The sequence below is a fragment of the Mchenga conophoros genome, linkage group LG3, assembly GCF_057382185.1.
Source record: "Mchenga conophoros isolate Kocher_MC1m ecotype Shallow Benthic linkage group LG3, M_conophoros_male_GT1.1, whole genome shotgun sequence".
In the NCBI taxonomy this organism is placed as follows: Eukaryota; Metazoa; Chordata; class Actinopteri; order Cichliformes; family Cichlidae; genus Mchenga; species Mchenga conophoros.
This window is the reverse complement of record NC_140528.1, coordinates 61,286,121-61,314,082: the sequence shown is the minus strand read 5'-3', so window position 1 is coordinate 61,314,082 and position 27,962 is coordinate 61,286,121. Positions and strand designations below refer to the sequence as shown.

The 27,962-nt window shown below is 38.1% G+C and overlaps 1 protein-coding gene and 1 long non-coding RNA gene across 2 annotated transcripts; one reads left to right on the top strand and one right to left on the bottom strand.

Annotated features, from left to right (window-relative positions):
* Window positions 1-23,505, top strand: LOC146579879 (Fc receptor-like protein 5). The gene is made up of 16 exons (XM_085265720.1): window positions 1-37; window positions 1,078-1,113; window positions 1,287-1,553; window positions 4,135-4,407; window positions 5,059-5,325; window positions 5,809-5,905; window positions 18,888-19,099; window positions 19,215-19,490; window positions 19,693-19,992; window positions 20,219-20,479; window positions 20,731-20,979; window positions 21,143-21,262; window positions 22,542-22,604; window positions 22,711-22,770; window positions 23,100-23,162; window positions 23,381-23,505. Exons 1-16 carry the CDS (start codon window positions 1-3, stop codon window positions 23,503-23,505), a joined length of 2,706 nt encoding a protein of 901 aa, XP_085121846.1.
* Window positions 23,506-25,981: 2,476 nt separating this feature from the next.
* On the bottom strand, window positions 25,982-26,303 carry LOC146579878 (uncharacterized). Its single transcript, XR_014890880.1, has 2 exons — window positions 26,161-26,303; window positions 25,982-26,013 (listed from the first exon to the last, which is right to left on the bottom strand). It is a non-coding gene; the product is annotated as an uncharacterized LOC146579878 (long non-coding RNA).
* Between the last annotated feature and the right edge of the window lie 1,659 nt (window positions 26,304-27,962).

Sequence of the window (27,962 nt, the reverse complement as noted above, 5' to 3'; positions counted from 1 at the left end):
ATGGGAGCCACTTTGCTCTGTGAGCTGGGCCTATTCTGTGAGTTCATCACTGACTTCTATTGTTTGATTCATACTGATCCATAAACACGTTTTAGTAAGAAGAACAGAGCATCAGTCATTTGTACCATTGCAAGTCATGTGATCAGAGGACTCTCATGTTTGTTACCAACATGGTTGTTTGTAGACTGGATTAGATTTTAGTGCACTGACTCAGATCAGAGTGGAGCTGGTTTAGTTTATCTAAGAAAGGTTTGTTTCTCCATCAGTGATAGTTTGATGCTTTTGACATCCTAATATAAAATGTAACCAATCATAGTAGACACTGATTAAACATATAACGGCAGTGATTAAAGCCAGTGCTAGATTTAAACAATTTTTAATGCAGACTAACAGTAAACTGCCTCCTTAGTCAAGGTATAAAAGAGTACTACACTGATCCTACTCCTTACTAAATGAAACTTGCTTCCTAAAGGAAGATTAGAGCTCGTCCAGCCATAAATAGAGATTGTTTTTAAAACCTCCCAGTAGGCAGGTTTAACTTCAGCTTAATGGTGTTTGCTGTTGAAGAAACGTGAATTATTTCCACCTTATATTATATATCACCTTCTAGAGAAATTCTTGTTGAGAGAAGTGACCCATTGCAATTTGTCAATGACATCACTTTTTGAGATTGTCAAATACATAAAGGAAATACTGGGGAGATCATTTCTCTGTTGGAAGCCAGTCGTTCACCTGTTGCCCAAAGAGGATGGACTGTACCGTTTTTAGGACACTAATGTTTTGTTATCACCATGTTTGTTTGTAGACTGGATTCTATTTTAGTGCACTGACTCAGATCATAGTAGATGTAAATCTCCAAGTGTTTTAAGGCGCTTGGTAAGAAAGCGACTGCACTTTAAACCCTGGTGGGATTGTTCCTTAAGAAGGTCATTAACTCACCATTGATCAAGAAATGAGACACATCATTACCAACAGTGTTTTATTTATGTTACATTTCAAATCTAACATCAACAAAACACTCACATGATTTGAGTGTCTTTAGTTTGATAATGTCTGAAGTTTCTGTCTTTATTGTAGTGCTCTGTACGCTCGTCTGCAGTGGACACGCTCAAGGTGACTGAACAGTTTTCACTTTTTCTATTTCTTCCTTTTTATTTAGCAACGATTATTCTCAACCTGTATGACTCTACATAAATAAAGTATTAATAATCAATCAACATTCTGCCTTGAGCATAAAGTGTTTCAGATTGTCTGTTGTCTGATTGTCTGTTTGTGTTGGATTCTAGATGCTGTGCTAACTATTGAACCCAACTGGTCCAGTTATTTCATTGGAGAGTTTGTTACCTTCAAGTGTGACATGAATGAAGGAAAAGACACTGACTGGTATTGTGCAATCAACAAGGATGGTCGAGAGTATGTCCCCTACACGGAGAACAAAGACTACACATTAAAAATTAGCTCGACAGGCCACAGTGGTGAATATCAGTGCTCTGGTAATTGGAAGGGGTCACGTTATACAAAGAACAGTAATACTGTCTTTATAACTGTATTAGGTAAGTCCTCAGTGATTAATACTGTGATGATTCCTGTTAAAATACTCATCTGAATTATAAAAAATGTGTGTTTAATAAATGTTTCATTGAAAGTATTGTATTTCTTATGTGTTGGAACTTTAACAAAGATCCTTGCATTTTACCTAACTTTGTTCACAGTACACACTACAACCAAAATACTCAGACAATATGTCATTACAGCATGTGCATGTTTTACTGTATAACAAGAATAACTGTGGATGAAACTTAATTTAAATAATGAAAAAAAGAAACATCAAAAGATTCATATAATTTAAGGAGACGATGTTTCTGTTGTCTAAATGTGTGTGTGTGTGTGTGTGTGTGTGTGTGTGTGTGTGTGTGTGTGTTTCCTTCAACAGTGAACTGCATTAGTTTACATTCAGTGTGAATTAGTCAGGCCTGAGATTGAACAAACATTCATACTGTGCTTATTTAGAGATCTACAACCTGAATTACTGCAGCTCTGTCACCATGTTGAGACAGAAATCAGAAAAATTTAAAGTGACTTAAACTGTAGAAAAAAATAATCAAGACATTTGTAGATTTTATTGGGGGGCAATTTAAAAAACAGGATTTTTTTTTAACCTTTTATACATTTATATTGTATCAGGTGTGCATTTTGTTCTCTTCTTTTTCATATCTGCAGATAAACCCAGGGCCACACTGACAGCACAAAGTTCAGTCATACCAGCAGGGGGCAGTGTGACACTGAGCTGCTCTGTGGAGGGCTCTGCTGGCTGGAAGTTTGACTGGTTCAGACGTGATTCACAGTTTTCTGGAGCTCAGAAAATAGGAGCTGGAACATCAGAGCACACGATCAGTATTTCAGAAGGAGGCATCTATTACTGCAGAGGAGGGAGAGGAGATCCAGTTTTCTCCACAGAGGACAGTGCTGCAGTTACAATTCAGGAAAAAGGTGAGGGTGAAATTTTGTTGTGAGATAACACAAATTAATGATTATATGAAAGTAACACATTATAAATATGATTTTGTTTTTATTCCTTGTTGATTTTTTTTCAGTTTAATATTTGTATTTATTTGTTTGTTAGGGAAAGTTTGGGCTGCTGTGAAACTGCAGCACAGCTGGTCTCAGATATTCACTGGTGAGACAATCACTCTCAGATGTGAGATTCAGGGAGGTGAAGGAAAGGTGTGGAAATATGAATGGACAGCACCCAACACAAACAGCCCTCCAACATCCAGTGAATACAGGATCAGCAGAGTTTCAGTGTCCCACAGTGGAGACTACAGATGTCGGGGTAGCAGTGACTATCTCTTAACAGGATGGAGTGATGCCTTCAGACTGACAGTTTCATGTAAGTTTATCTACAATTCAAACTGAAGTTTCCTGTTTTTATTTATACGTCTGTTTAAACAGGACATCAGGAAACAATTATCTTAATTAATTTCAATTAAGATCCTCTAAAAACTCTAACAATGATCCAGCTGTTTCCAGGCAGCTTACTATTTTATATTTGGTGTTTTTGGCCAATTGTTTGTTGTTGTTTATTAAATTTTTTGTAAAATCAGTAACCTGAAAGTTGCAAGACCCTTTACCCTTTGTTTTATTAAAGCTATCAAACCACATTTCACAGTGAGCAGGTGGAGCAAAGAAAAAAGATCATTCAGGTTCATTTTTTTATGAAAGAAATTGTTTTGTTTTTCAGTTTGGTTTTGACTGTTGGAAAATACATTTGTTGACATATTTTACAACACTGAGACTTTGTATTTTGAGAGTTTAACAGAGTTGTTATGAAACGACAGATAAATGAGTACGCAACAAAAAAGATCATTCATGTAAACTAAGGTTGGGCGAGTATTTATCGACCATCGACGACAGGCTGAGGCTGACACTGGTCGTTTTTACAAGAGCGATTTATTTATCTGCCCATGAGTAAGTTTGCTAATAATGTTGGTTAAAGCTAAGAGAAGCAGTCAACAGGAGAAAAAAATAACAGGGCTGTTTTAACAGCATCTTCTTCCAGCTGCAAGCAAATGCACTCTCGTCAGTGTGCCCAAATGCAGCAGCCACTTTGTATTTTTTTGCCAACTAGTTCCTCTATGTTTAGACTTCTTCTGTGTTCTAAATGCACAAATCAGTCCGTGCATGATTAATTGCTCAGCCCATCAAAAAGTCACCTGTGTGTATTTATCGCCTATTGTTACTTACTGGACTGATGAATGTTGCTTGGAAAATTGTTACATATCACTCAACCCAAATGTAAACGATAAAATATGAACTCACAAATAGTCTTACATTTAAAGCTGTTTTGCAGTTACTCGGCTGTTATTTTCTAAATATCAAAACATCAACAGGTTTTATACATTTATGAATTTATTTGCTTGTATTTATTTATTTATTTTTTCATTTATTGCAGCTCATATTGTCACCAGGATGTAATTAATGTGATTACTATTTACATATATTACACTCACTGAATCCTTTGAAGTCCAAAGTTCAGTTGAAAGTTTAGTTAATCTGAACAGTCTTTATTTATTTATATTATTATTAATATTCCTGAATGGACAATCTGTTCTACTTTTCTTGTAACATCAGCAGCAAGTAAACCCAGAGCCACACTGACAGCACAAAGTTCAGTCATACCAGCAGGGGGCAGTGTGACACTGAGCTGCTCTGTGGAGGGCTCTGCTGGCTGGAAGTTTGACTGGTTCAGACGTGATTCAGTCTCTTCTAAAGCTCAGCTCATGAGAGGAAATGAAGCAAACAGAGTTATTAGTGTCTCACAAGGAGGTCTGTACCACTGCAGAGGAGGGAGAGGAGATCCAGTTTACTACACAGAGGACAGCAGTGACGTCACAGTTGTGGAGACTTGTCAGTTTAGTATTTTATTCTAAAGCCAGAAAGAAACACACTGATTGTCCCCCTGTCCAGTGAACACCCAGTAATTAATTTCTCAAATGAGGAAATAAACAGTATAACTAATTATAACTAGAAAACAACACATTTACCATTATCATATGTATTCAAGCATCCATCTAGACCTGAAAAAATCATTCATGTCACCGGAAGAGCAGAAAACAAACAAATATGAACTTTAAGTTGTTTATTTATTAGTAGATTCTACTGCTTTCTCTCTACTTGGCAGTGTCTTGTGTCTGAATTCAAGAAGGAAAAAAAGCTTTTGCAGTCTAGAGTTTTGTATTTTATTTTATTTTTTAACTTATTGATTTGCTTGATAACCTCAAAGTCAGTTCATGAAAGCAAATCAGACTCATTTGAGCTGACAAAAACATATAAAAACAATAATAACTAAACAACATACATGCTTGAAAAATTTATTACATGCTAAAAGTGAAGTTGTAACATGGCATCATAACTTATGTAAATATGTGTTGATGTTTATTCTTCTAAACAGTTTCTGTCTGTGAATCAGCTGTTTTTCACTCACTTTACTCTCATGTTTAAAACATCAGAATTTTTATGTTTCTATTTGTCTCTAACTGGATATTTGTCTGTGAACAGTTCCCAGTAAGCCCACTGTGACCCTGCAGCCATCCTGGACTCAGATATACAGCGGTGAGACAGTCACTGTCAGATGTGAGATTCAGGGAGGTGAAGGAGCTCAGTGGACGTATGAATGGAGAGCAGCCAAGTTAAACACACCTCCAACATCCAATGAATACAGAATCATCAGAGCTACTGAGTCTGACAGTGGAGGATACAGCTGCCGGGGCAGGAGGGACTATTTCTTCTCAGAGTGGAGTGATATCATCACACTGACTGTATCATGTAAGATCTTTCATCCAGAGTATCTAAATAAGGAAAAAGCACTTCTTCTTTCTTACAGCTTTATAACTGTCTTTCATGTTGGTCAGTAAAATGTTTAGTTTTTATTCCAACAACAAAAACCTGAACAGCAGCTTTTTATTCACAGTGAAGAGAACAAAACATATGAAAGTAACTTCTCTGCTGTGCAGCTCTAATACATGAAAGATGAAATGCAGAACAAATGCTGAATCTGTCTCAGCTGCTCCACCACATCCACTAAGAAACATTAAATCCACTGATTGTTCCTCATGTGTGTTTTTAACTTAGAAATGCAGCCAGTTAAATATGAAAGATTAGTGTTGTGTTTGTGTGATAGTTGTACAGTTTGTTGCAGCTTCACCATTAAAGTTATGTGATATTTATTATTTACATATTTCCACCAAGTTATTGAAACTGGTTTGATTCAGTCATTGACTTTTGTTCTTTGTCTAAACTGAACTGCAGATAAACCAAAGGCCAAACTGAGAGCTGATAACACAGCTGTTCCAGTAGGGGGCAGTGTGACCCTGACCTGCTCTGTGAGCCCATCATCATCATCTGGATGGAAATACTACTGGTACAGAGATGAGAAATCCTCTGAAGCCCTGACCACACAAGATGCAGTTTTCCACTCAAATGGACAAATCAGTGTCTCACAGGAAGGACTCTACAGGTGCAGAGGAGGAAGAGGAAACCCAGTTTACTACACAGAGGACAGCCAAGAAGTTCACATTAACACAACTGGTGAGTTAGTATTCAGCAACAATGTTGAATAGATTGTTGATTGCGGATTACTATGAAGATAAACAGCATTATATCTCATGGTAACCTCTTTGGCATTGTAAAAATGTTCTTATTGGAAATGGTTACATATGAATAGTCATGTAAAATGTGGAGTCTAGAGAATCAGTGTCAGGAATGTGATCCAAGGAGGGGAGACTAGGTGGGATTGTGAATGTGAAACAATCATTTTCAGCAAATCTCCAAATCAACATAAATTCACAATTAGTTCTGTAACAATTCTACAAGTAACACTGCAAGTAGTGTAGAACAGGAGTCACAACATGAAACCACAGAGCAGACTCATGCTGACAGTTTCTGACAGGAAACAGAAAATCTCAATGTAAACATCAGTTTTTGTTTCTTTATATTAAGATTTCAGATCCAAAATCTGACATTTTCTAGTTTCAGGTTTTGGATGTGAAAGAAGTTCATTTATCGTTCCGTTCATCATCGGACTTGTTAGTGGAATTATTGTCGTGCTGCTGCTGATGTGTTGCTATAAACAGATAAAGGGTGAGAGACTTTCTGTTTGACTTTTTAAAGGAAAAATAATTTATTTTGATGCTGTGACACTTTTAAACAAACTGATGTAATAATCTTTGTGCTTTTTACAGAACCCTGTTGTAACAGGTTGGTGCAGCAGTTTAGTTTTATTTATATAACTTTAAATGAAACTAACTTTGAATTATTCCTCATTAAATTTTCATTATTTGTTACAGTCTCACTCAGTCTCAGAGCACCAATCAAAGCTCTGCTTCACAACAAACATCCAACCAGAATGAAACTCAGGTTTACTCCTCTCTTCTTCATGGTGAGACCAGAAATTATTACTTTTCTCTTTAATACAGTTTTCAACACTCAGTTTTCCAGCAAACAGTGACAAAAACAAAAAGAAATAATATTTTTCTTCCTTCTTTCTTATTTTCAATGACTTGTAGGTGATCTTTCAGTCTATGAATCAATCAGAGGCTCTGGAAACACTGGAAGTGGTACAAACAGTATAAACTTTGATAATAGCAGAGCTGTAAGAAATGTAAATATTTGATCTGACTGATCAAACTTCATTATTTCAGCAGATGAATACAACAACGTCACATCTGGATTTCAGCTTGAAGGTCTTGATAAAAGGAGTGAGTACAAGAAACATGAAATGTAATAATTGGTCGAATGTTTTTGTAACTTGTGTCATTTTAGAGGAAGACAGTCTCCATGTTATTAAACACAATAATCCATCATCACAACAGGCAGACATGATGGCACAGAGGAGAGCTCTGACTACAATAATGTGAATCCTGAATCAGCCTCAGGTACAAATGTGAACTCTACACACACTGAATCATTAGTAATCAGATTACATGTGCAGTTAAATGTGTGACATCATTGCTAAAGTTTGTGGAGCTGATGAGCTGAATCACTTTTTATACGATTGGCTTTAGTTGTGTTCTGCTGCTGTTGTGATGTCTGAATAAAATAGATGAGATCAGTTCTGTGTGATTAAAACATGAACGTGTCAGAAAGCATCATCACATCTTTGGCAACATTATTTCTTTGTTTTTCACTTTCAAACTCGTATTTGTTCTGATTTTGTTTCAGGTCCATAAAAAGATTATTTCAACAAAACTCAAGACTCACGAACAACGTCAACAACGTCAGTGTAAACAATGACATGCTCTTGGTTTAATATCAACACTGGAAGACTGATTATATGGTTCATCTTTGTATTAAAATCCTATTGTGTTTATTTCTGTTGTAATAAGTGGAGGGTGGATGGTGTGGGACATTGTTTCCATCAAGACACAATTTCATGATTTGGTTCTGTGAGTTTGTTTCAGTCTCTTTGTTTTATTTCTATAAGATGTTCACTCACTTCCTGCTGAATTTTACATGTTATCTTTAAAGTGTAAGAATAGATTATTTTAGTATTAGGGATTTAGTTGTATTAACGATAGTAAAGCATTATATCCGTTATTCATTTAAGTAGGCCATAGGTCAAGCTGCTAAACACTCACACATAGAGCAGACACACAGAATTGGGAGAATAAGTCAGAGGTGTATGTGAGAAGCAGAGGCGACAAAAAGGAGAACACAGTGTGCGAAGAAATGGGCAGCAAGGACACGAGAAAGGGAGACAGCAGATAGAGAGACATTAGCAGGCGCCTAGTTTTGAGAAGACAAAGGTTGTTGACCTCTGTGTGCTGTTGGGACTGCCCCAGCAGATTTTGATGATTGATGCTGAACTGTGAAAATCCCCATGTACATGTAATAAAATTAGTTGATTATTTGTTCTGAGAAAAAACAGGAATGAAATATTACACTGTCTTATGATTCATTATACTGCTGATTTATAAGAACACAAAAACTTATTGTCAATGTTCAGATTTTACAATGTTATTCATGTCATCACTGAGGCCATGACAGAGAACATTTTGTGTGTGATCAAATTGTTTTCTGTAGGTGATGTTTGTGTCTTTTATGCTGTTTACAGTTTGATGTGTGTAAAATAATTGTGGTGCTTTTAAAAATAATCAAATAATATCACGACAAAACGTCTTTGTTCTTCTGAGTGACCCGTGATGCTTATATGTGGATAAAAATGTATTTTCTAACTGTCTGCTATATCCTATTTATTAATCTGCTGAAAATGACTCGTGATTTCTGCCTGAGCCCCCAGAAAAGAGGAAAAGCAGCCTGTGGTTGAAGAGAAAAAGTAAATGACTTGTTTTAGCAAACAGGCAACAAGAAATGCAGACAATAACAGCACAGTGTTGTTCTCTTGACAGCTACATGCTGATATTGTCAAATATAAATATAAAGTATTTCCTTAGTTGAAGGGATACAAAAGTGTCAGGTGTGCCCCTGTAGCACTGCGCTTGTTCTCTGTGTGGATCATTTTATATGATCTACCTGTACTAGGAAAAATACCACACTGTGACAACTGATGAAAACTCTCATTTAGAAAAATATCAGACAAAAATACAGTGCCGAACGGTACAGACAGAAAACAGCAGATATCATTGTTCAAAGGTCCTTTAAAAGACCCTTTACCAGGTGTCATAATCTTGGCTGTAAAAGTGTCAGAAATCATACTGTAAGGGACAGCTTTTGCCCTTTTTTCCCCCAGAAAATCCTCAGCTTTCAATACCTGGCAGTCGTTATACTTTATTGTATCCGTATGACAGTGGAACAACAGTGGGGAAAAAACAGACTCTGTTTTTTCAGATTTATAGTGAAGTGGAAACAGATTTAACATAAATGAAATGTAATACAACATCAACTTTAAATATGAACTATACTAGTACAAAAAAGTATTTGAGCCTAGCCCACTCATTTTTTTGTATATCCTTCTTTTTATATTGCAGATCTCTCTCTATTGTGGAGAGCCAAGTGCTCCACGTGTCATCATCATTAGTTACCTGTGATTGGACCGTGCTTTCTAATGATGCACCGTTAAGTTTCGTAATGTTTTTCTTCTCATCTTTCAGTAACCGTTTCTCTCGAGCCCAACTGGTCGAGAGATACAGTAGTGCGAGTCACCCTGGTAAAACCAGCCGGAGTTGACTTTTCTGTGTTAAGACAGCGATAGCGTGTGATCTAGGGTAACCAACCGTCCTCTTTCCCCCGGACATATCCTCTTTTCACGTTCTGTCCGAGGGGATTTTCGAGACTGATGAAAATGTCCGGGTTTTTCTATAGGCCTACAGGTGTGACATCACACATATGGGTCATATGTGTGATGTCACACGCCGAGCTGCTGCTTTGTGAGTGGTTGTTCTGCCTCACAGTTGGAACAGATGATCTTTAAAAGATGCCAAAGCACAAGTGCAGCTTTTCAGACGAACTGCAAAAGAAATTTCCCTCGTACCATCGCAGTACTGGTAATTTTTCTTATACAGACAAGGCCTTCTTTCTGTACCATTTTCTTTTAATTCCAGAGGTTTTTAAGTTATTTTTTGTTTTGCACTTCTTGCCTAAAAGCCTATATCACATTTTTTATTTCACCATTCATTAATCGCACAGAGAAGGCATCGTTTAAATATGTTAAAATTTTCTTTAAACAAACAGTATTAAGAAAATTCTTCATGACTGGGCGAAGTGTTATCATTTTTGGAAATCAAACTATGCTTACACTATTGTGATTGTACCGTAATACACCAAATATCCCTGTAAATCTCAGCTTCTCTTCTTTTCTAAACCGCATTCTCCGCTGGTGGGCCCATGGTAAATAAGGGTAAGTGTCAGTGTGGACATACCGATATAGTTCCTCTGCCATATTTCTCATGTCAGACTCTGAACACAGCTTCCAAGTACAATCACTGGACTGTGTTTACAGCTGGTGGCCAATAGAGGGAGATATAATCCATTTATAATTTATTGTATCTGTCATGGAACCCTTGGCTCAGGCGATTAGAGGATCATCAGGGGGTCCTTTTGTCCCTCTGTGGGGGGATACTCCCACTAGGTTTATATCTGGGACTCTCCACCATTTGACCTTAGAACTGAAGAAGCTTCTCGGATGAGAGGTGAAACGTCTTCAAGCAACTTAAAGAAGTCCAGACGCTTTTCTCTGCAAGCTCCTTTGACTACGATGACCTGGATGACTGAGAACCTTCACAGTGAGGGTTTTACTTTAAGTTGGTCAAAGACTCACAATTAATGACGTGAGTCATCACATGAGCCAAGCTGTGAAAAAAGGTGTGGGTCATTATAGACCTATAAGTTTTTGGACTTAAAAAACACATTCATGAATCAAAGCTAATCAGTGCTCTGTGTTTGGCTTATTTAGTGATTCAAAAATACAAAAGAGTGGCAGTACAAATAAACGTTTACAGTTTGACTGTCGTTTTAGGTTCAGTGCTGCCATCTTGGATTGTTAACTCACAGTCTGTGTGTCTGCTCAGACTTTCCAAGCGGTAAATGTGAGTTTAGTTCCACTAAAAAAACAAAAAAACTTCTGGCTTATTCAGAAATTATCACCGGAGATTTTGGGTGAGAATGCTGTGAGAGGTTGCCTCACCCCATCATGTGATGTATTGAGGTCACTTGAAGAAAGATACTAGTGGGGGTTGATGTGCCTGGGAAGAGATCTCAAAACAGGATTGTAGTTGGCTGACAGCTGACGCCATAAGGCACCACCTCTGGTTAATGATGGTCATTCACAGTAGACATAGACGGCCTTTTTCACTCCTCTTTCAAACCATACTTGTCTGTTCAAAATGTGAACACTGGCACCTTCGTATGAGTGATATTTGATATGATATTGGAAGCAGATGAAACCAAATAAATATTTGGAGATCATTGTCTGTGCATAATCCTGGAGAGTGAGTGAGTGTGGTGGCCAGAAACTGAAAACAATACATTTTGGGAAGACAGCATTCATGTATCGCACAATAAAAGTCTGTGGATGTTCAGAAACATTTGCTGATAAGATGACTCGAGATAAAATATCGCAGCTTTATGATGACCACACAGGACACTGCACAAATCACATAAAAGAATAAAAATAAATAATAATAAAACATGACTATGAGCTGGTAAATATGTCACCTGACCTGAAACAACAGAAGGTAAGAAGCAAACACAAGAAGCAAGCCTGCATGTTTGCAGTGGACAGGAAATGTGAACACGTCACACAACTGCTGTGGTCAAAGCTACAGGAGCTGTTTGAGGTTTGTATAAAAGGAAAGGAAGCACAGAGAGGCCACAGTCAGAAGAAACACTCTGGTCTTATCTGTATTAAATGCAGCTTCTCTTTTTATTATTGATGTAAAGTCAAAGTGTTTGAGATCAGCTGAGGATCAGAGTGCAGCAGGGCTGGATGTGAGGATGGGGCACTCTTTGCTCTGCATGACGGGGTTATTGTGTAAGTACATTTGTGACATTGTTTGAATGGCACTGATTAATGAAAGTGTTTCTCATGTGTGAGAATTAGAGTGTATCACTGGTTTGAAGTGTTTATGTGAGAGTTTGAACAAAGCATATTTGTGATGTTTATGATAGTTACAGACAAATGTTGGCTGGTTCCTTGGTTCAGTTTAGTCTGGAGTATCGTGTTGGATACATCGCTGCTTGTTGCACTTGACTCATTGTTGTGTACAAGTTCATATATTAATAGTGTTTTATGCACAGAAATATTTTGATGAGCAGTAACTGTGTCATGTGAAAATTAATCTTTAAAAAACACTTTTGTTCATTTTGAGTTTGATTTTCTGTCAGTTTGATCCTGATGATGTTTAATCTTTACTTTAGTGCTCGGTTCTCTCTTCTACGTTAATGTTGAAGGTGAGAAATGGTTCTTTCATTTCTTCACATTGATATAATATGTATAATATTAATCTGATATTTTGTATTTCATGCACCATTTTAAATCACATCCTGTTTCTCTGTTTGTGCATCGTTTTATTTAAGATACTAAATGGGTTTATAAACAGTGAGTGAGTTAAATCCTGCAGGTCTGTGCAGTCACTCTGTGGTTTTACTCAGAATATTAATTAACTGCTTTAATTTGTTTCATAAAAACACATCTTATTATTGTCAAGTCCAAATGTCACCAGGATGCAGTAAATCTTTTGACTCTTAACAGCAGCAATAAAATCAGTTCAGCTTCAAAATGACTTTATGCTTCCATCAATCTCTAACTTGATGTGTTTATGTGAACAGTTCCCAATAAGCCCACCGTGATCCTCGAACCATCCTGGCCTCAGATATACAGCAGTGAGACAGTCACTGTCAGATGTGAAGGAAGTCAGTCGCTGTTTGTATGGAGAGATGGCACATTAATCAGACCATCAGCATCTGAATACATAATCAGCAGAGCTACTGAGGCTGACAGTGGAGGATACAGCTGCTGCACCATGAGTCTTTCAGTCTGCAGTGACATCATCACACTGACTGTATCATGTAAGTTGGACACATTTCATTGAGTCATATTGTTCTTTGTTTTAGTTTAGTAACAAAATCAGAGAAAATCGTAACAAACATTAAACACAGATGTGATGATCTCAGTTTCTTCAGTACTTGCACATGTGTAGTTTCCACCAGGTACGTGCAGGGGGGGGGCTAGAGGGGCTTGAGCACCCGCCCCTTTCCTGATGGGTGCCCAAAGTGCCCTTTTGTTGAGGCAACTTTTTTTTAAATAAAAATTCTTTTATTTTATTTTTTTTATGTGTGTGTGCGTGCGTGCGGAGTCTTGTCTGTGCCCCTCAACAATAATATTTAACTATTGATCACAGTTTTGCTAAATAAAAGGATCTGGCTTGCATCAGTCACATGATCACATTTAACCAATGATCGCCCTTGACGGCAGAACGCGCTGGTTACGAGCCGGGAACGAGCTCACAAAGAGCACGCGCATTTTTAGCGGTCCGGAGCTGTAGGAGAAACACAAGTTAACTCAGAGACACAGACTGATGCGACAAAACCAGTAAGTAGGTGTACAGCGTACACTGTAGTGTGTAGCACACAGGAGTATTAGCTTATTATGTACACGTTGGTAAGATGTCTTGTTGCAACTGACGAACTGAAACAAACGAGCGTGCTGTGTGTGCAACAGCGCGACAAACATTACCTGTCCTTTTATTAACTGCACAAGTAGTGCTGGTCATAGCTGCTGGCTACCTGTGTAAGGCTGTCATGGGTCTGTAGCTCTGTCACCGTTTTAGGGAACATATTTAGTTTTAAAGTATTTATAACATATTTAGTTCTAAAGTATTTAGAAACATATTTAGTTTTAAAGTAAGTTTCCGGGCTTTTCCTGCCTTTCTGGAGGGATTATATTTCACTAAAAAACGATCTAATATGCATGTCCACATAATAATTATTATAATTATAATATATTAAAAAACGCAAGCTGTATTTTAAAGAACATACATTAAGAAGCAGATTATATTAGATTTATATTTTAAATAAGACAAAATTTGGATTTTACAGCAGTAAAATGATTGTATCTCTACAGTTTAAAAATGTAATAAGCTTTGCCCTGCACAGAGTGGATAGTGAAACAAATGGAATCATCATAAATACATTATTTCATATTTATTACTTCCCCCTCCTCATTGCTTTATTATTGTAGCTCTAGTAATAAATAATAATGTAAGGATTCTGGATCAGCACCATGATGCCCTTAGTATATACAGTATTCTGAAGAAGGTCTAAAATGTCACTGTGTGTGCGTGCATGTGTGTGTTTTATTTAGATGGATTTTTAAAAAAAAATATTACTCATGATATAACATTGTCCAGACATGCCTGGTAAGGACATGAGGAGGAAACAGTAGGAGCTGTGTGAGGCTACTAAAGGCAGTGCTATAACATTTTTCTGTCATCATTTTATTATAGATTAAGTGCAAGAGTTGTTAGGTGTGGATAATTAGATTATAGTTTATTGCAATAGCAAGTTGTGCCTTGTTCTCACATAGACAGCAAGTGGAGAGTGATATATGAAAAGATGGGATGGAAGGAAGAAGAGAAGCAAAGAGTGATTCACAGGCAGAGCCTAAATTATTTCTCAAAGTTTTTTGTGTCCTTATGGTTCCAAGCGCTGTCACCAATCTTTGCATTTTGTTATTATCTCATGATACTTGTTTAATCAGCTACCATCTCTCCTATGGACTTTTTAATGTCTACAGTCTCAGATCAACAATCCCCTGCCCTTCCCATATTAGATTCTTGATGAGTGTGTGTTGTTGTTATTCAGCCTGGTTCAATGTGCCCCTTTTTAACTTTGAGCACCCGCCCCTTTAAACCTCTCTGCGCGGCCCTGGTTTCCACCACTGCAGCTCAGAATTATACACAATTATTTTGTTTTTATAATTTATTTGAAGTTGTGGATCAAACATGATCAATAAATACAGAATGAGCAGAGCTGCTGTCTGACGATGGAAAATACAGATGCTGAAAAAAGAAAAGGCTGATCATCAACAGAGAAGAGTTCTGTTATCACATCACAGCCCTGGTTGGGGTCGGGGATAGCATACAGTATGAAAAACATCTGTGTAAATTATGACTGATAAATGCTGCTGACTGTGCACTGGTTATGCATCTTTATGCATATATATTTATGTGATCATGATCCTTAAAACAAACATTTAAATAAAAAACAGATTAACAAAAAATCTGATAATAAGAGCGACCACAATCAACTGGCCTCAGATCAGCTAACAGTGTATAGTTCACCTGTCTCTGCATTTAGGAGTACAGTTTGGTGACAGAGCATAAAAACAGTCTCACCTGATTCTTGATTCACTCTGATAAAGTTACCATCATGTTATATACATCCAGTGTTAGCTCCTGGCTCTCTAGCTGGCTAACAGTTAGCTGAGATACCTGTGCTGTCCTCATGTGTGCTGCTGCCAGTTGTTGATTCTCATCAAATTTGCTTTGAAGACACTTTTTTTCTTGTACTGTTGGTTCCTGTTTGCATCAAGTGTGATGATCACACTGAGAAACCTGAGATCTATTATTGAACTCCATCCATCTTCTTAACCCATCATCCAGGGTTGTGACCTATTAAGCACTTACTGAATTAAAAAAATACATAAATTATAAATTAATAAAAATAAATTGGATTTTTTTTAAATTACTATTGAGTTTTTATGTTGAAATCTTTATTTGTTATATAATAAAGTTTTTCCTGAAGTAACTGACAGTCTGTTTGTCTTTCCTGTAACATCAACAGCAAGTAAACCCAGAGCCACACTGACAGCACAACGTTCAGTCATACCAGCAGGGGGCAGTGTGACACTGAACTGCTCTGTGGAGGGCTCTGCTGGCTGGAAGTTTGACTGGTTCAGACGTGATTCAGAGTTTTCTGGAGATCAGAAAATAGGAGCTGGAACATCAGAGCACACGATCAGTATTTCAGAAGGAGGCATCTATTACTGCAGAGGAGGGAGAGGAGATCCAGTTTTCTCCACAGAGGACAGTGCTGCAGTTACAATTCAGAAACAAGGTGAATGTTTATGGGTTTTTTTCTGAAATGCAACAAATTCATGTTTAAATTAAAGTAAGACTTAATATATTTAAATGTATTTTTGCTCCCACATGATTTGTTTCTGTTTATTTGTTTGTTGAACAGTTTGGGCTGCTGTGAAACTGCAGCACAGCTGGTCTCAGATATTCACTGGTGAGACAATCACTCTCAGATGTGAGATTCAGGGAGGTGAAGGAAAGGTGTGGAAATATGAATGGACAGCACCCAACACAAACAGCCCTCCAACATCCAGTGAATACAGGATCAGCAGAGTTTCAGTGTCCCACAGTGGCGACTACAGATGTCGGGGTAGCAGTGACTATCTCTTAACAGGATGGAGTGATGCCTTCAGACTGACAGTTTCATGTGAGTTGGACCATGATTCATGCTGACATTTCATGTTTTCATGTTTACATCTGTCTTAACAGGAAAACTCCAACAATGATCCAGCTGTCTGCAGGCAGCAGGATCATTGTCTCAGCAAGTGGACTAACAATTCCCAGGACTGGGACTACTGTGATCCAGTTCTCTACTCCCATGACTACATGAAGGATTACCAATTTCTGTTTATGTTTTTAGATTAATTACTCAGCGAATGTTTAAAGTTTGATCAGTACTGTGACAAGAGTATTCTTGGTAATGATTTAATGTTTTATTTTTTGTTTCTTCAACAGCAAGTAAACCCAGAGCCACACTGACAGCACAAAGTTCAGTCATACCAGCAGGGGGCAGTGTGACACTGAGCTGCTCTGTGGAGGGCTCTGCTGGCTGGAAGTTTGACTGGTTCAGACGTGATTCAGTCTCTTCTGAAGCTCAGCTCATGAGAGGAAATGAAGCAAACAGAGTTATTAGTGTCTCACAAGGAGGTCTGTACCACTGCAGAGGAGGGAGAGGAGATCCAGTTTACTACACAGAGGACAGCAGTGACGTCACAGTTACAGAAACTCGTGAGTTTAATTATTTTATTTCTACCAGACTAAGAGGTCATATAGCTGTGAGTTTGTTAACCCTTAGATGAGTTTTCTGTTCATTAAGATTACTTGGAGAGGTGGGAAAATAGAAACATTTATTTAACTTTGTTTTTGATTTAAGTCCAAAATTGTGAGATTAAGGACTCACCCTCACAGAGAATGTGCTCTCCAAAAAACATCAACAAAACGATTCAGACCTTTAAAAAATGTGTTTTAGCTACAAAAGTTCAAATTCCAAAGAAAAATGAGATCTTGCAGTGAAAAGTTTCAGATTTTGTTTTAATAACAAACAACAAAACAAATGTTTCTGTGTTACAGTGTTGATGTAAATACCAGCCGTACCTGCAGGTGTAAACATGAGACTGTGCTGTAACAATGTAAACACTGTATATGAGAGTTGTGTTGGATCTGATTGTTCAGTGTTCAGCATGGTGATGGCTGAGGGATCAAAGCTGTTCCTTAGTTTGTTAGTTCTTGTCTTTATGGCTCTGAAATGTCTGCCTGAAGGTAGACGTTCAAACAGTGCATGACCTGGGTGAGATGGATCCTGAAGGATTTTCTTCGTGTTCCTGAGACTGCGGGAGCTGTGCAGTTCTTCAAGTGAGGGCAAAGGATGGCCGACTATCCTCTGGGTGACCTGTATAACCCTGTGGAGCTATTTCCTCTGTGCTACTGTGCAGCTGTGCTATACAGTTCTTCATGTAGCACAGTATGCTATCAAAAACCAGCTACAGGTCAGGGTGTTTGAAAATATCTCAGTGCATCCTGATGAAGCCGTCCTGCCTCTGGCCTGGTTTTCACTGTCTTTTTGCTGTTTGTAGCTATTTTGCCAAGTGGGATTTGTGCCAGAATCAAAACAGTTATCTGTGGTCAGACTGGCCCGAGGTGTGGTTTAACCCTGTAGCCTGTTGGAGGTTTATTTTTTTCACTCACGTTACTCTCATGTTTTAAACAGCAGAATTTTTATGTTTCTATTTGTCTCTAACTGGATATTTTTCTGTGAACAGTTCCCAGTAAGCCCACTGTGACCCTGCAGCCATCCTGGACTCAGATATACAGCGGTGAGACAGTCACTGTCAGATGTGAGATTCAGGGAGGTGAAGGAGCTCAGTGGACGTATGAATGGAGAGCAGCCAAGTTAAACACACCTCCAACATCCAATGAATACAGAATCATCAGAGCTACTGAGTCTGACAGTGGAGGATACAGCTGCCGGGGCAGAAGGGACTATTTCTTCTCAGAGTGGAGTGATATCATCACACTGACTGTGTCATGTAAGATCTTTCATCCAGAGTATCTAAATAAGGAAAAAGCACTTCTTCTTTCTTACAGCTTTATAACTGTCTTTCATGTTGGTCAGTAAAATGTTTAGTTTTTATTCCAACAACAAAAACCTGAACAGCAGCTTTTTATTCACAGTGAAGAGAACAAAACATATGAAAGTAACTTCTCTGCTGTGCAGCTCTTATACATGAAAGATGAAATGCAGAACAAATGCTGAATCTGTCTCAGCTGCTCCACCACATCCACTAAGAAACATTAAATCCACTGATTGTTCCTCATGTGTGTTTTTAACTTAGAAATGCAGCAAATTAAATATGAAAGATTAGTGTTGTGTTTGTGTGATAGTTGTACAGTTTGTTGCAGCTTCACCATTAAAGTTATGTGATATTTATTATTTCCATATTTCCACCAAGTTATTTAAACTGGTTTGATTCAGTCATTGACTTTTGTTCTTTTTCTAAACTGAACTGCAGATAAACCAAAGGCCAAACTGAGAGCTGATAACACAGCTGTTCCAGTAGGGGGCAGTGTGACCCTGACCTGCTCTGTGAACCCATCATCATCATCTGGATGGAAATACTACTGGTACAGAGATGAGAAATCCTCTGAAGCCCTGACCACACAAGATGCAGTTTTCCACTCAAATGGACAAATCAGTGTCTCACAGGAAGGACTCTACAGGTGCAGAGGAGGAAGAGGAAACCCAGTTTACTACACAGAGGACAGCCAGTCAGTCAGGATTGGGAAAACTGGTCAGTTTAACATGAAGTCAGATAAATTCCTGATTAAGGAGGGAGATGAAGAACAAAAGGCATTAACATTTTTGACATTCGTGTGTTTTTATTGTACTTTCTTGAACAGTAACAGCCTCAAACAGGCCTGTTGTGACTCTGTATCCAAACTGGTCTGAGATATACAGAGGAGAGACGATCACTGTCAGATGTGAGATCCATGGAGGAGACACTGAGTGGGATTATGAGTGGGAAACAAACAGCATGATAAAAGCTCCAAATCAAAATGAATACAGGATTAGATCTGCTTCATCATCCAACAGTGGAAACTATCGCTGTAAGGGCAGAATGAAAAGTTCACAGCATGAAACAACAGAGTGGAGTGATTCAGTCACACTGACAGTTTCTGACAGTAAGTAGAGTCATAGTTCATTTAACCTGGAAATAGAAACAGTTTGTAAAAACGTGTTTTTATTAGTACATGTTGAGATATTTGACATGTTTAGATAGTCTCACTCTGAAAGTTCATCATAAATATTTGTGAGTCAACATTTTAGTGACATTGAATTCAGAGTTAAGAGACGAAAGATTGAGAGAAAATCTTTGTTGAACAGATGAACCCCGTCCTGTCCTCACTGTGTCTCCATCATGGCTGAGTCCTGGAGCCTCAGTAACTCTGAACTGTGAGGTTGAACATCCGTCTGCAGGATGGAGCTTCTACTGGTATAAAGCTGTTCCTGATCTATCAGAGAAATCCTCCAGTTATGAGCTGCTACCTGATGGCAGTGGGACTGCACAGGACTCCTACATCATTCATGGACAGACACACACAGCAGGATATGTGTGCAGAGCTGGAAGAGGAGACCCAGAGTATCACACTGATCACAGTCAACCAAAGTTTGTCTGGTCTGCAGGTCAGTTTGATTCTGTTTATCTTTTTTCAAGTAATGCAACAGCAAAAAAATGTAAATTGATGGGTTTTTTTTTTTGGGGGGGGGGGTAGCATTGAAGGTGAAAATTATACGAACACTGCGTCTTTTAGCACTGACCTTTAAACATTAAAGTAAAAGAATATTTCCACTGTGATATGTTGATCCTAACATCTGTGAGCTTTGTCTCTTCACTGCATGTTGTTTCCAGATGTTCATTCAGCAGCGTCTCTCACAGTGAGTCCTGACAGAGTGCAACACTTCACCTCTGACTCTGTCTCACTGACCTGTGAGGGAAACTTCACTGAGTGGAGAGTGAGGAAGTTCTCTGAGGACGGCCGACTGTACTCTGACTGTAGGAGAATGACTGGATCCACATGTGACATCAACACATCAAAGTCAGATACTGCAGTGTACTGGTGTGAGTCTGGATCAGGAGAGTTCAGCAGTGCAGTCAACATCACTGTACAGAGTATGTTATTATACATTTACTACTTGGATTTGGATGATTTAAACGTCACATGAACATTTGTTCCAGCTTTGCTGTATGTGAAGTCATTTCATGTGGGAAAAATAAAACACATACAGCAGTTTTTAAATACACAAGATCAGATCTTCATGATGAACATTTGTACAATCTGTTCTTATTATTGTTTGTCAGCTTTTTCTAAAAGTGTGCACCAGCTGATGTGACTGAAACAATTGTGTGTGATTGTGTCACAGATGATGGTAATGGTCCTATCCTGGTGAGTCATGTTCATCCTGTGACTGAGGGAGCTTCTGTTAGTCTGAGCTGCAGTTTGAGAACACAAAAAATACTTTCCAATGTGTTTTTCTATCACAATGACAAACTTATTCAAAATGATCCCCGAGGGGAGCTGAAGATCTCTGCAGTGTCAAAGTCTGATGAAGGTTTCTACAAGTGTCAGTACTCAGGAAGAGAGTCAGCACAGAGCTGGATGTCAGTTAAAGGTGAGCAGGATCAAAACATCTGATGGAGTTTTCTAAACCAATGACTGAGAAGGAACGTTAGATTGTCTGATTTAAGTCTCAAAGTCACTTGGCTCTATTTTATAAATGCATTTGTTTATAAGATTATAATTTATTAATAATTAATTTCTGTTTTGTGTCACAGTAACTGTGTCAGGAGCTGACAGCTCTTCATCTCCTGTGTGGTTGATTGTTGGACTGGTTTGTGGAGTCTCTCTCATTATTATTCTCCTGCTCTTGTTGCATCGCTGCAGACAGTCCAAGTGTAAGAGCCTCTTTTCTGTTTTTATTATTATTCATATTACATTAGGAATCTTTCAGGGTTACTAAACTAAATGATGACTTTATTGTAGAAATTAAACTCAGTACAAATCCAAATTTAAATAAAAGTTGGAAACCACATTTCTACAATTCTTAGGAAAACAAACTATGAGGAAAGATGTGACAAAGCAAAGGAAAACTGAGGCAGTTTATAAAACACATGATAATGAGATGATGAGTAACAGGTGTGAACTAACTAACTAAAGCCTCTTTTCCATTAGTAATTACTCAGATCGACTGGTTTTCCATCACGCTCAAGTACCACCTAATGTGCGTGGTCATCGTCATAGTGACGTGGTCGAGCACCCCATGACTTAATTAGTATTTGTCACAAATGATTCAACAAAGGTGAACATCACGGCGATGATATACCTGCTGCTCGGTCATCTTTCTATAGACTCGGGGCCACGGTGTTGCTTGTGTAGCCATTTCTGGGTTGCCGGGTTTCAAAAATGGCTTTTTTTTTTTATCAACAAGACGCTCTCGTAACTCATCGAGTGATGCCACTGACCAGTCAATCGGCATGTACGCTATTGATGTAACATTTTGGGATCACCTCGGATCACTTGGAACTCCGGCTGAGTAAATACTAAAATAGTACTACTGGATCTGATGGAAAACCCTGAAAACTGTGTTTTAGTTACTAATGGAAAACATGTTAACAGAATGACACAAGATACAGGGGAAAATAAAACAGGAAATGACTGACACTGAGACCTCGAGTAAGTGGTCAGCACTTAAACCGATCTTTATTATCATTATTAATATTGACTCTTCATTCAGTCTCCATTAACAGGAACATTTCTTAGGTTCAGTTTCATCCAAATAACCAACTGACTACATGCACAAAAGATCAGAAACAAACAGGATTTTACAACCTGATTGTATCTTTAACTCGACTGAAAGAATCCACAAATGTTGTTGTTTCATATCAGAACAACACAAACAGTAACACCATGATGGGTTCATGCTCTGAAAATATCTGATAGTCCTGTTGTTGATTTAAACACAACTAATGAAACTCTGTAAAAGGTTTTTCTGTTTTTTCATTTATCTTTGAAAAATCTGTCATGTTGTTTTTCATATGTGAGCCACTGAAACACTGGTGCAGTACATCATGTGAAAAGCACAGAGCAGCTAGAGATGAAACAGCCTTTTAATTTAAGGAAACTGGCACCATGTCATTGGTTTACAATTGTGTAACTAAAATATGAACATTTCAGGTGCAGATAAACCCCCAGATGTCATTTACTCTAATATTGAACTGGAAAACTTTGGAAATAAGTGTGAGTACACAAAACATATAGAATGTAGAAGAAAAGCCTGGAAAGTTTTTGAAATGTTTAAAAATGTATTAATTAAATTTCTTTGTGAATTCGATCATCTTCACAGGGAAGCATCATAAACCAGAGCAGAGTGCTGTTTACACTAATGTGAAGACAGGAGCTGCAGGTACAGTCACAACAGTCTCATTCAGTGTTTGTACTTGAACGTGTCATCACATCATTATTTTGCAGGTAATTATAGGTCAACATGGAGTTTAGTTATTCACTTACTAATCAGTGTTTCAGCTTTACTGAATCACAGCATCCACAGATTCTGACCCAGACCTCAATCACAAAACACACACATGCAAAGCTGAAGTGTCACAGGCAACAAATGATTTTTACTTAGATTTCTTTCCCTGTAGTTGTAAAAAGTTTAAAGTTCATATGTATCCAACATGTTTGTATCATATCTGTGCTGAACAAATGTGTCCTGAGCTCTGACGTCTCTTTTAGAGGACAGGCTGATGTATGCTGAGGTCAAACAGCCCAAAAAAGAAAAAGCCAAGAAAAACAAAGGTGAGCAAAGTCTGCCATCATCTCCACTGAATATTGTTCAACATGTTTATCTGCTCTTACAATGTAAATCTGTTTATATTAATATTTGTATTTAGGTCTTCATGCGTACTAATTACTTGGTTAATAAAATCTAGTTCTATCTTTGCATTATTGCAGACATCCAGTTTCCTCCTGGTTAATGACATTATTGTTTTCAATGATCTTCTCTTCATTCACAGGAAAATCAAGTCCTGCAGCTGATGCAGCAGTTTATTCTGAAGTCACATCAGGAAGCTCTCTCAGTAATTCTGCTGCCATGCAGGCTAATTTATTCTTCACATTATTAAATGTCTTCAGCTCATAATATCTTTACATGTTGGAAATCACTTTGTCTTTTTGTGCTTGTCTTACAGGTCAGTGAGGAGAGCTGTAGCAGCAAAGCCAAGAAGAAGCTTTTTATGAAGCCACTCTTGCTCCTCTGCTGCCCAAATATTTGAAATGACTTCAGCTGTTTTAAAATTATTGATCTGAACAGAAACATGAACATAAAACATTTGTTCCAGATTTCTGCATCTGATTTTATTCTGTTAGGATTTCAAACTGCAAACTTCTCACTCTGGTTAATCAGCCTTTTCTTAGATCAGCCAGCAGGAGGAGTTTCAGCCACAGGGGTTATAAAATGTTTATTCATTCCTTTTGTGTCCTAACTGAGGAATTTTGCTGTGGAAAGTTTCCAACAGGACTGATGTGACGCTGCAGCACAGCTGGTCTCAGATATTCACTGGTGAGACAATCACTCTCAGATGTGAGATTCAGGGAGGTGAAGGAAAGGTGTGGAAATATGAATGGACAGCACCCAACACAAACAGCCCTCCAACATCCAGTGAATACAGGATCAGCAGAATTTCAGTGTCCCACAGTGGAGACTACAGATGTCGGGGTAGCAGTGACTATCTCTTAACAGGATGGAGTGATGCCTTCAGATTGACAGTTTCATGTAAGCTGGTCTATGAATCAAACTGAAGTTTCCTGTTTTAAGACATCAAAAAACAATTCAGACCCTCCAAGAGACTCACTGTGCAAACAGACTCACAACTGAGTGCACTGTGACTCTACAATGATTTATTTAAAAGGGAATGTAAAGAGAGGAAACTTTTAAGAAAAAAAATAATAAATCAGGTACGTCTGTTGTGTAGTTTTGAGCTAAGACAGATTGCCTGTGTGAGATTATAACCTTGTGTTTGGTGCCAGTCAGAGTCAGATTCACACTGAGAGCAGAAAGCACAATCACAGCAGTGATACCAGCAGTTCTTCAGTCTGTTTGTCTTTCAGTGCAATTACATTAAAACCACCAGGACACAGTTTATGAAATTTGGGGGATCAAAGCCAAAGAAAGAAGCCATTTGATTTCACTGTGTGTAGCCGGTCTGGCCTCACACTGTTGCTGCAAACTGTGTTGTGTCAACGAGGAGATGAGTCAACTGTTGCTTTGCCTGCTGAGTTTATTCTCCAACACTGTTTAAATAAAAATCAATTCAGTTCAGCAACTTTATGTGATTGGGCTTCTACATGCACAGCTTTAAAAGAAACAGTGTCTTTGAATACAGCAACCAAGATTTGAACCATTTTAGCACTTTTACTGTGCTTAACCTCTGTAACAGGATCATTCGCATAATCTCATCTCTCCTCAGCAGGGCCTCCTTCAAAACTACAGGAAGTGTAGTCAAAGGTTATAAAAGGTTATAAAACTTTGACTACATTTCTCGCAAAAGTCCGTCTTAATTTTTTTTCCTCCCATGTCCCCTGCGGGGCTCCGTACAATACCGTTGTTGGAACTCTTTGTCCCTCCTTCAAGGCCACCTGGGTCCACTGGAGACTGCTGAGCTTAACCGGGCATAGTGACACTTTCTCTCAGCTGAACATGAGATACACACACATGCACACACACACACATGCACACACACACACGCACCCATGCACACATATGCACACACACACACACACGCACACAGTTTTTTTTCTTGTTCTCTGGCTCTTTACGAAGGTGGTCGCACTCTCTCCCTCTCTCGACTTGCCCATTGTGTTGTACATTTCAGTGTTTTTCCATAATGCTGTCCATTTCACTGCAGGGCAACTTGCATGTGACAAATAAAGGCTTTCTTGATTCTTGATTCTTGACATATGCGTGTAACTGACACAGACACACACAAACTGCTCTCCTAGTGGAACGCAGTCTGAGTCGAGTCCTTTTTTTCTCCTCCTGTCCCCGATGTTGTGTATTTTCATTGCCTTTCTTAAATGCTACCTATTCTGACCTGTAATGTGATGTTTGTATAATATATGTAAGGTGGGAAGGGTCCATTTTCACTGCAGGCAACTGGAAGTGACAAATATGGGCTTCATTCATTTGTTCATAAACACGGAGTCACCAGACCATGACAAATTACTTTTTAAATACTGCAAAGAAAATATAAAAGTTTTACAGTGTTGATAAAAACGAGTTTAAAGTTTATTTTATCTTGTCATCAAGATTTGGTCATGTTCACCATTTCCATCTAGTTTTTTAAATTATTTAGATTCAGTCATTTATTTGTTTGTTCTTTTTCTAAACTGAATTGCAGATAAACCAAAGGCCAAACTGAGAGCTGATAACACAGCTGTTCCAGTAGGGGGCAGTGTGACCCTGACCTGCTCTGTGAGCCCATCATCATCATCTGGATGGAAATATTACTGGTACTGTACTGTTGCACCCAATGTGACCCAGTGTCCTATATTGAGATTCACAGCCAGCTAAACTCTCTCTTGCATCACTTCCTCCAAGGAACAGGCACGTGTTGTATTTGGACAGGATTTAATGCAAAAAAGTGTGAAACTGAAATGATACAGAATACAGAAATGTCACATAAACATTAGCTTGGGTTGAACTTAAGTGGACATATAAAACACATCAAAAGTTTCCAAATCACTTCAATAATGTCATATACCCTCTCTTAAAGGTAAACACAATTAAGAAACTTACTCATATTGCCACTCAAAGGGATTTAACGGAGTGGATGGCTTTGGATCGGAGGAAAACACACCATGTCTTGCTTCACTCATGAGCAAACACTTCCTATCACACTTCTTTTAGTGACTAATTGGCTCAACATAGCAAACTGTGCAAACCTGCGCCCCCTATAGGCCTGGAGAAATAACATACAAACAGTTCCAGTACAGGTACAGAGATGATACCACAGTGGATGTTGTCTCCCCATCAAATGGACAAATCAATGTCTCACAGGAAGGACTCTACATGTGCAGAGGAGGAAGAGGAAACCCAGTTTACTACACAGAGGACAGCCAAGAAGTTCAGATTAACACAACTGGTTAGTTTAGATTCAGCAATGTTGAATAGATTGATGATTGAGGGTTACTATGAAGGTCAAACAGCATTATATCTCATGGTAACCTCTTTGGCATTGTAATAATGTTCATATTGGAAATGGTTGAACATAAATAGTCATGTAAAATGTGGAGTCTAGAGAATCAGTGTCAGGAATGTGATCCAAGGAGAGGAGACTAGGTGGGATTATGAATGTGAAACAATCATTTTCAGCAAATCTCCAAATCAACATAAATTCACAATTAGTTCTGTAACAATTCTACAAGTAAGACTGCAAGTAGTGCAGAACAGGAGTCACAACATGAAACCACAGAGCAGAGTCATGCTGACAGTTTCTGACAGGAAACAGAAAATCTCAATGTAAACATCAGTTTTTGTTTCGTTATATTAAGATTTCAGATCCAAAATCTGACATTTTCTAGTTTCAGGTTTTGGATGTGAAAGAAGTTCATTTATCGTTCCGTTCATCGTCGGACTTGTTAGTGGAATTATTGCCGTGCTGCTGCTGATGTGTTGCTATAAACAGATAAAGGGTGAGAGACTTTCTGTTTGACTTTTTAAAGGAAAAATAATTTATTTTGATGCTGTGACACTTTTAAACAAACTGATGTAATAATCTTTGTGCTTTTTACAGAACCCTGTTGTAACAGGTTGGTGCAGCAGTTTATTTTCATTTATATAACTTCAAATGAAGCTAACTTTGAATTATTCCTCATTAAATTTTCATTATTTGTTTCAGTCTCACTCAGTCTCAGAGCACCAATCAAAGCTCTGCTTCACAACAAACATCCAACCAGAATGAATCTCAGGTTTACTCCTCTCTTCTTCATGGTGAGACCAGAAATTATTACTTTTTTCTTTCTCTTTAGAAAAAAAAACATCCCTTATTAAACAAAAACAAAAATAAATATTTTTTTTTCTTTCTTATTTTCAATGACTTGTAGGTGATCTTTCAGTCTATGAATCAATCAGAGGCTCTGGAAACACTGGAAGTGGTACAAACAGTATAAACTTTGATAATAGCAGAGCTGTAAGAAATGTAAATATTTATTCTGACTGATCAAACTTCATTATTTCAGCAGATGAATACAACAACGTCACATCTGGATTTCAGCTTGAAGGTCTTGATAAGAGGAGTGAGTACAAGAAACATGAAATGTAATAATTGGTCGAATGTTTTTGTAACTTGTGTAATTTTAGAGGAAGACAGTCTCCATGTTATTAAACACAATAATCCATCATCACAACAGGCAGACATGATGGCACAGAGGAGAGCTCTGACTACAATAATGTGAATCCTGAATCAGCCTCATGTACAAATGTGAACTCTACACACACTGAATCATTAGTAATCAGATTACATGTGCAGTAAAATGTGTGACATCATTGTTAAAGTTTCAAAGTTTTGTGGAGCTGATGAGCAGAATCACGACTGGTTT

Bases quoted from the DNA above. Each gene is read 5' to 3' on its own strand.
- LOC146579879 (XM_085265720.1), top strand. From the start codon at position 1: ATGGGAGCCACTTTGCTCTGTGAGCTGGGCCTATTCT. The intron at 19,993-20,218 runs GTCAGTTTGATT...TGTTGTTTCCAG, and splicing joins AAAGTTTGTCTGGTCTGCAG to ATGTTCATTCAGCAGCGTCT. The intron at 20,480-20,730 runs GTATGTTATTAT...ATTGTGTCACAG, and splicing joins AGTCAACATCACTGTACAGA to ATGATGGTAATGGTCCTATC.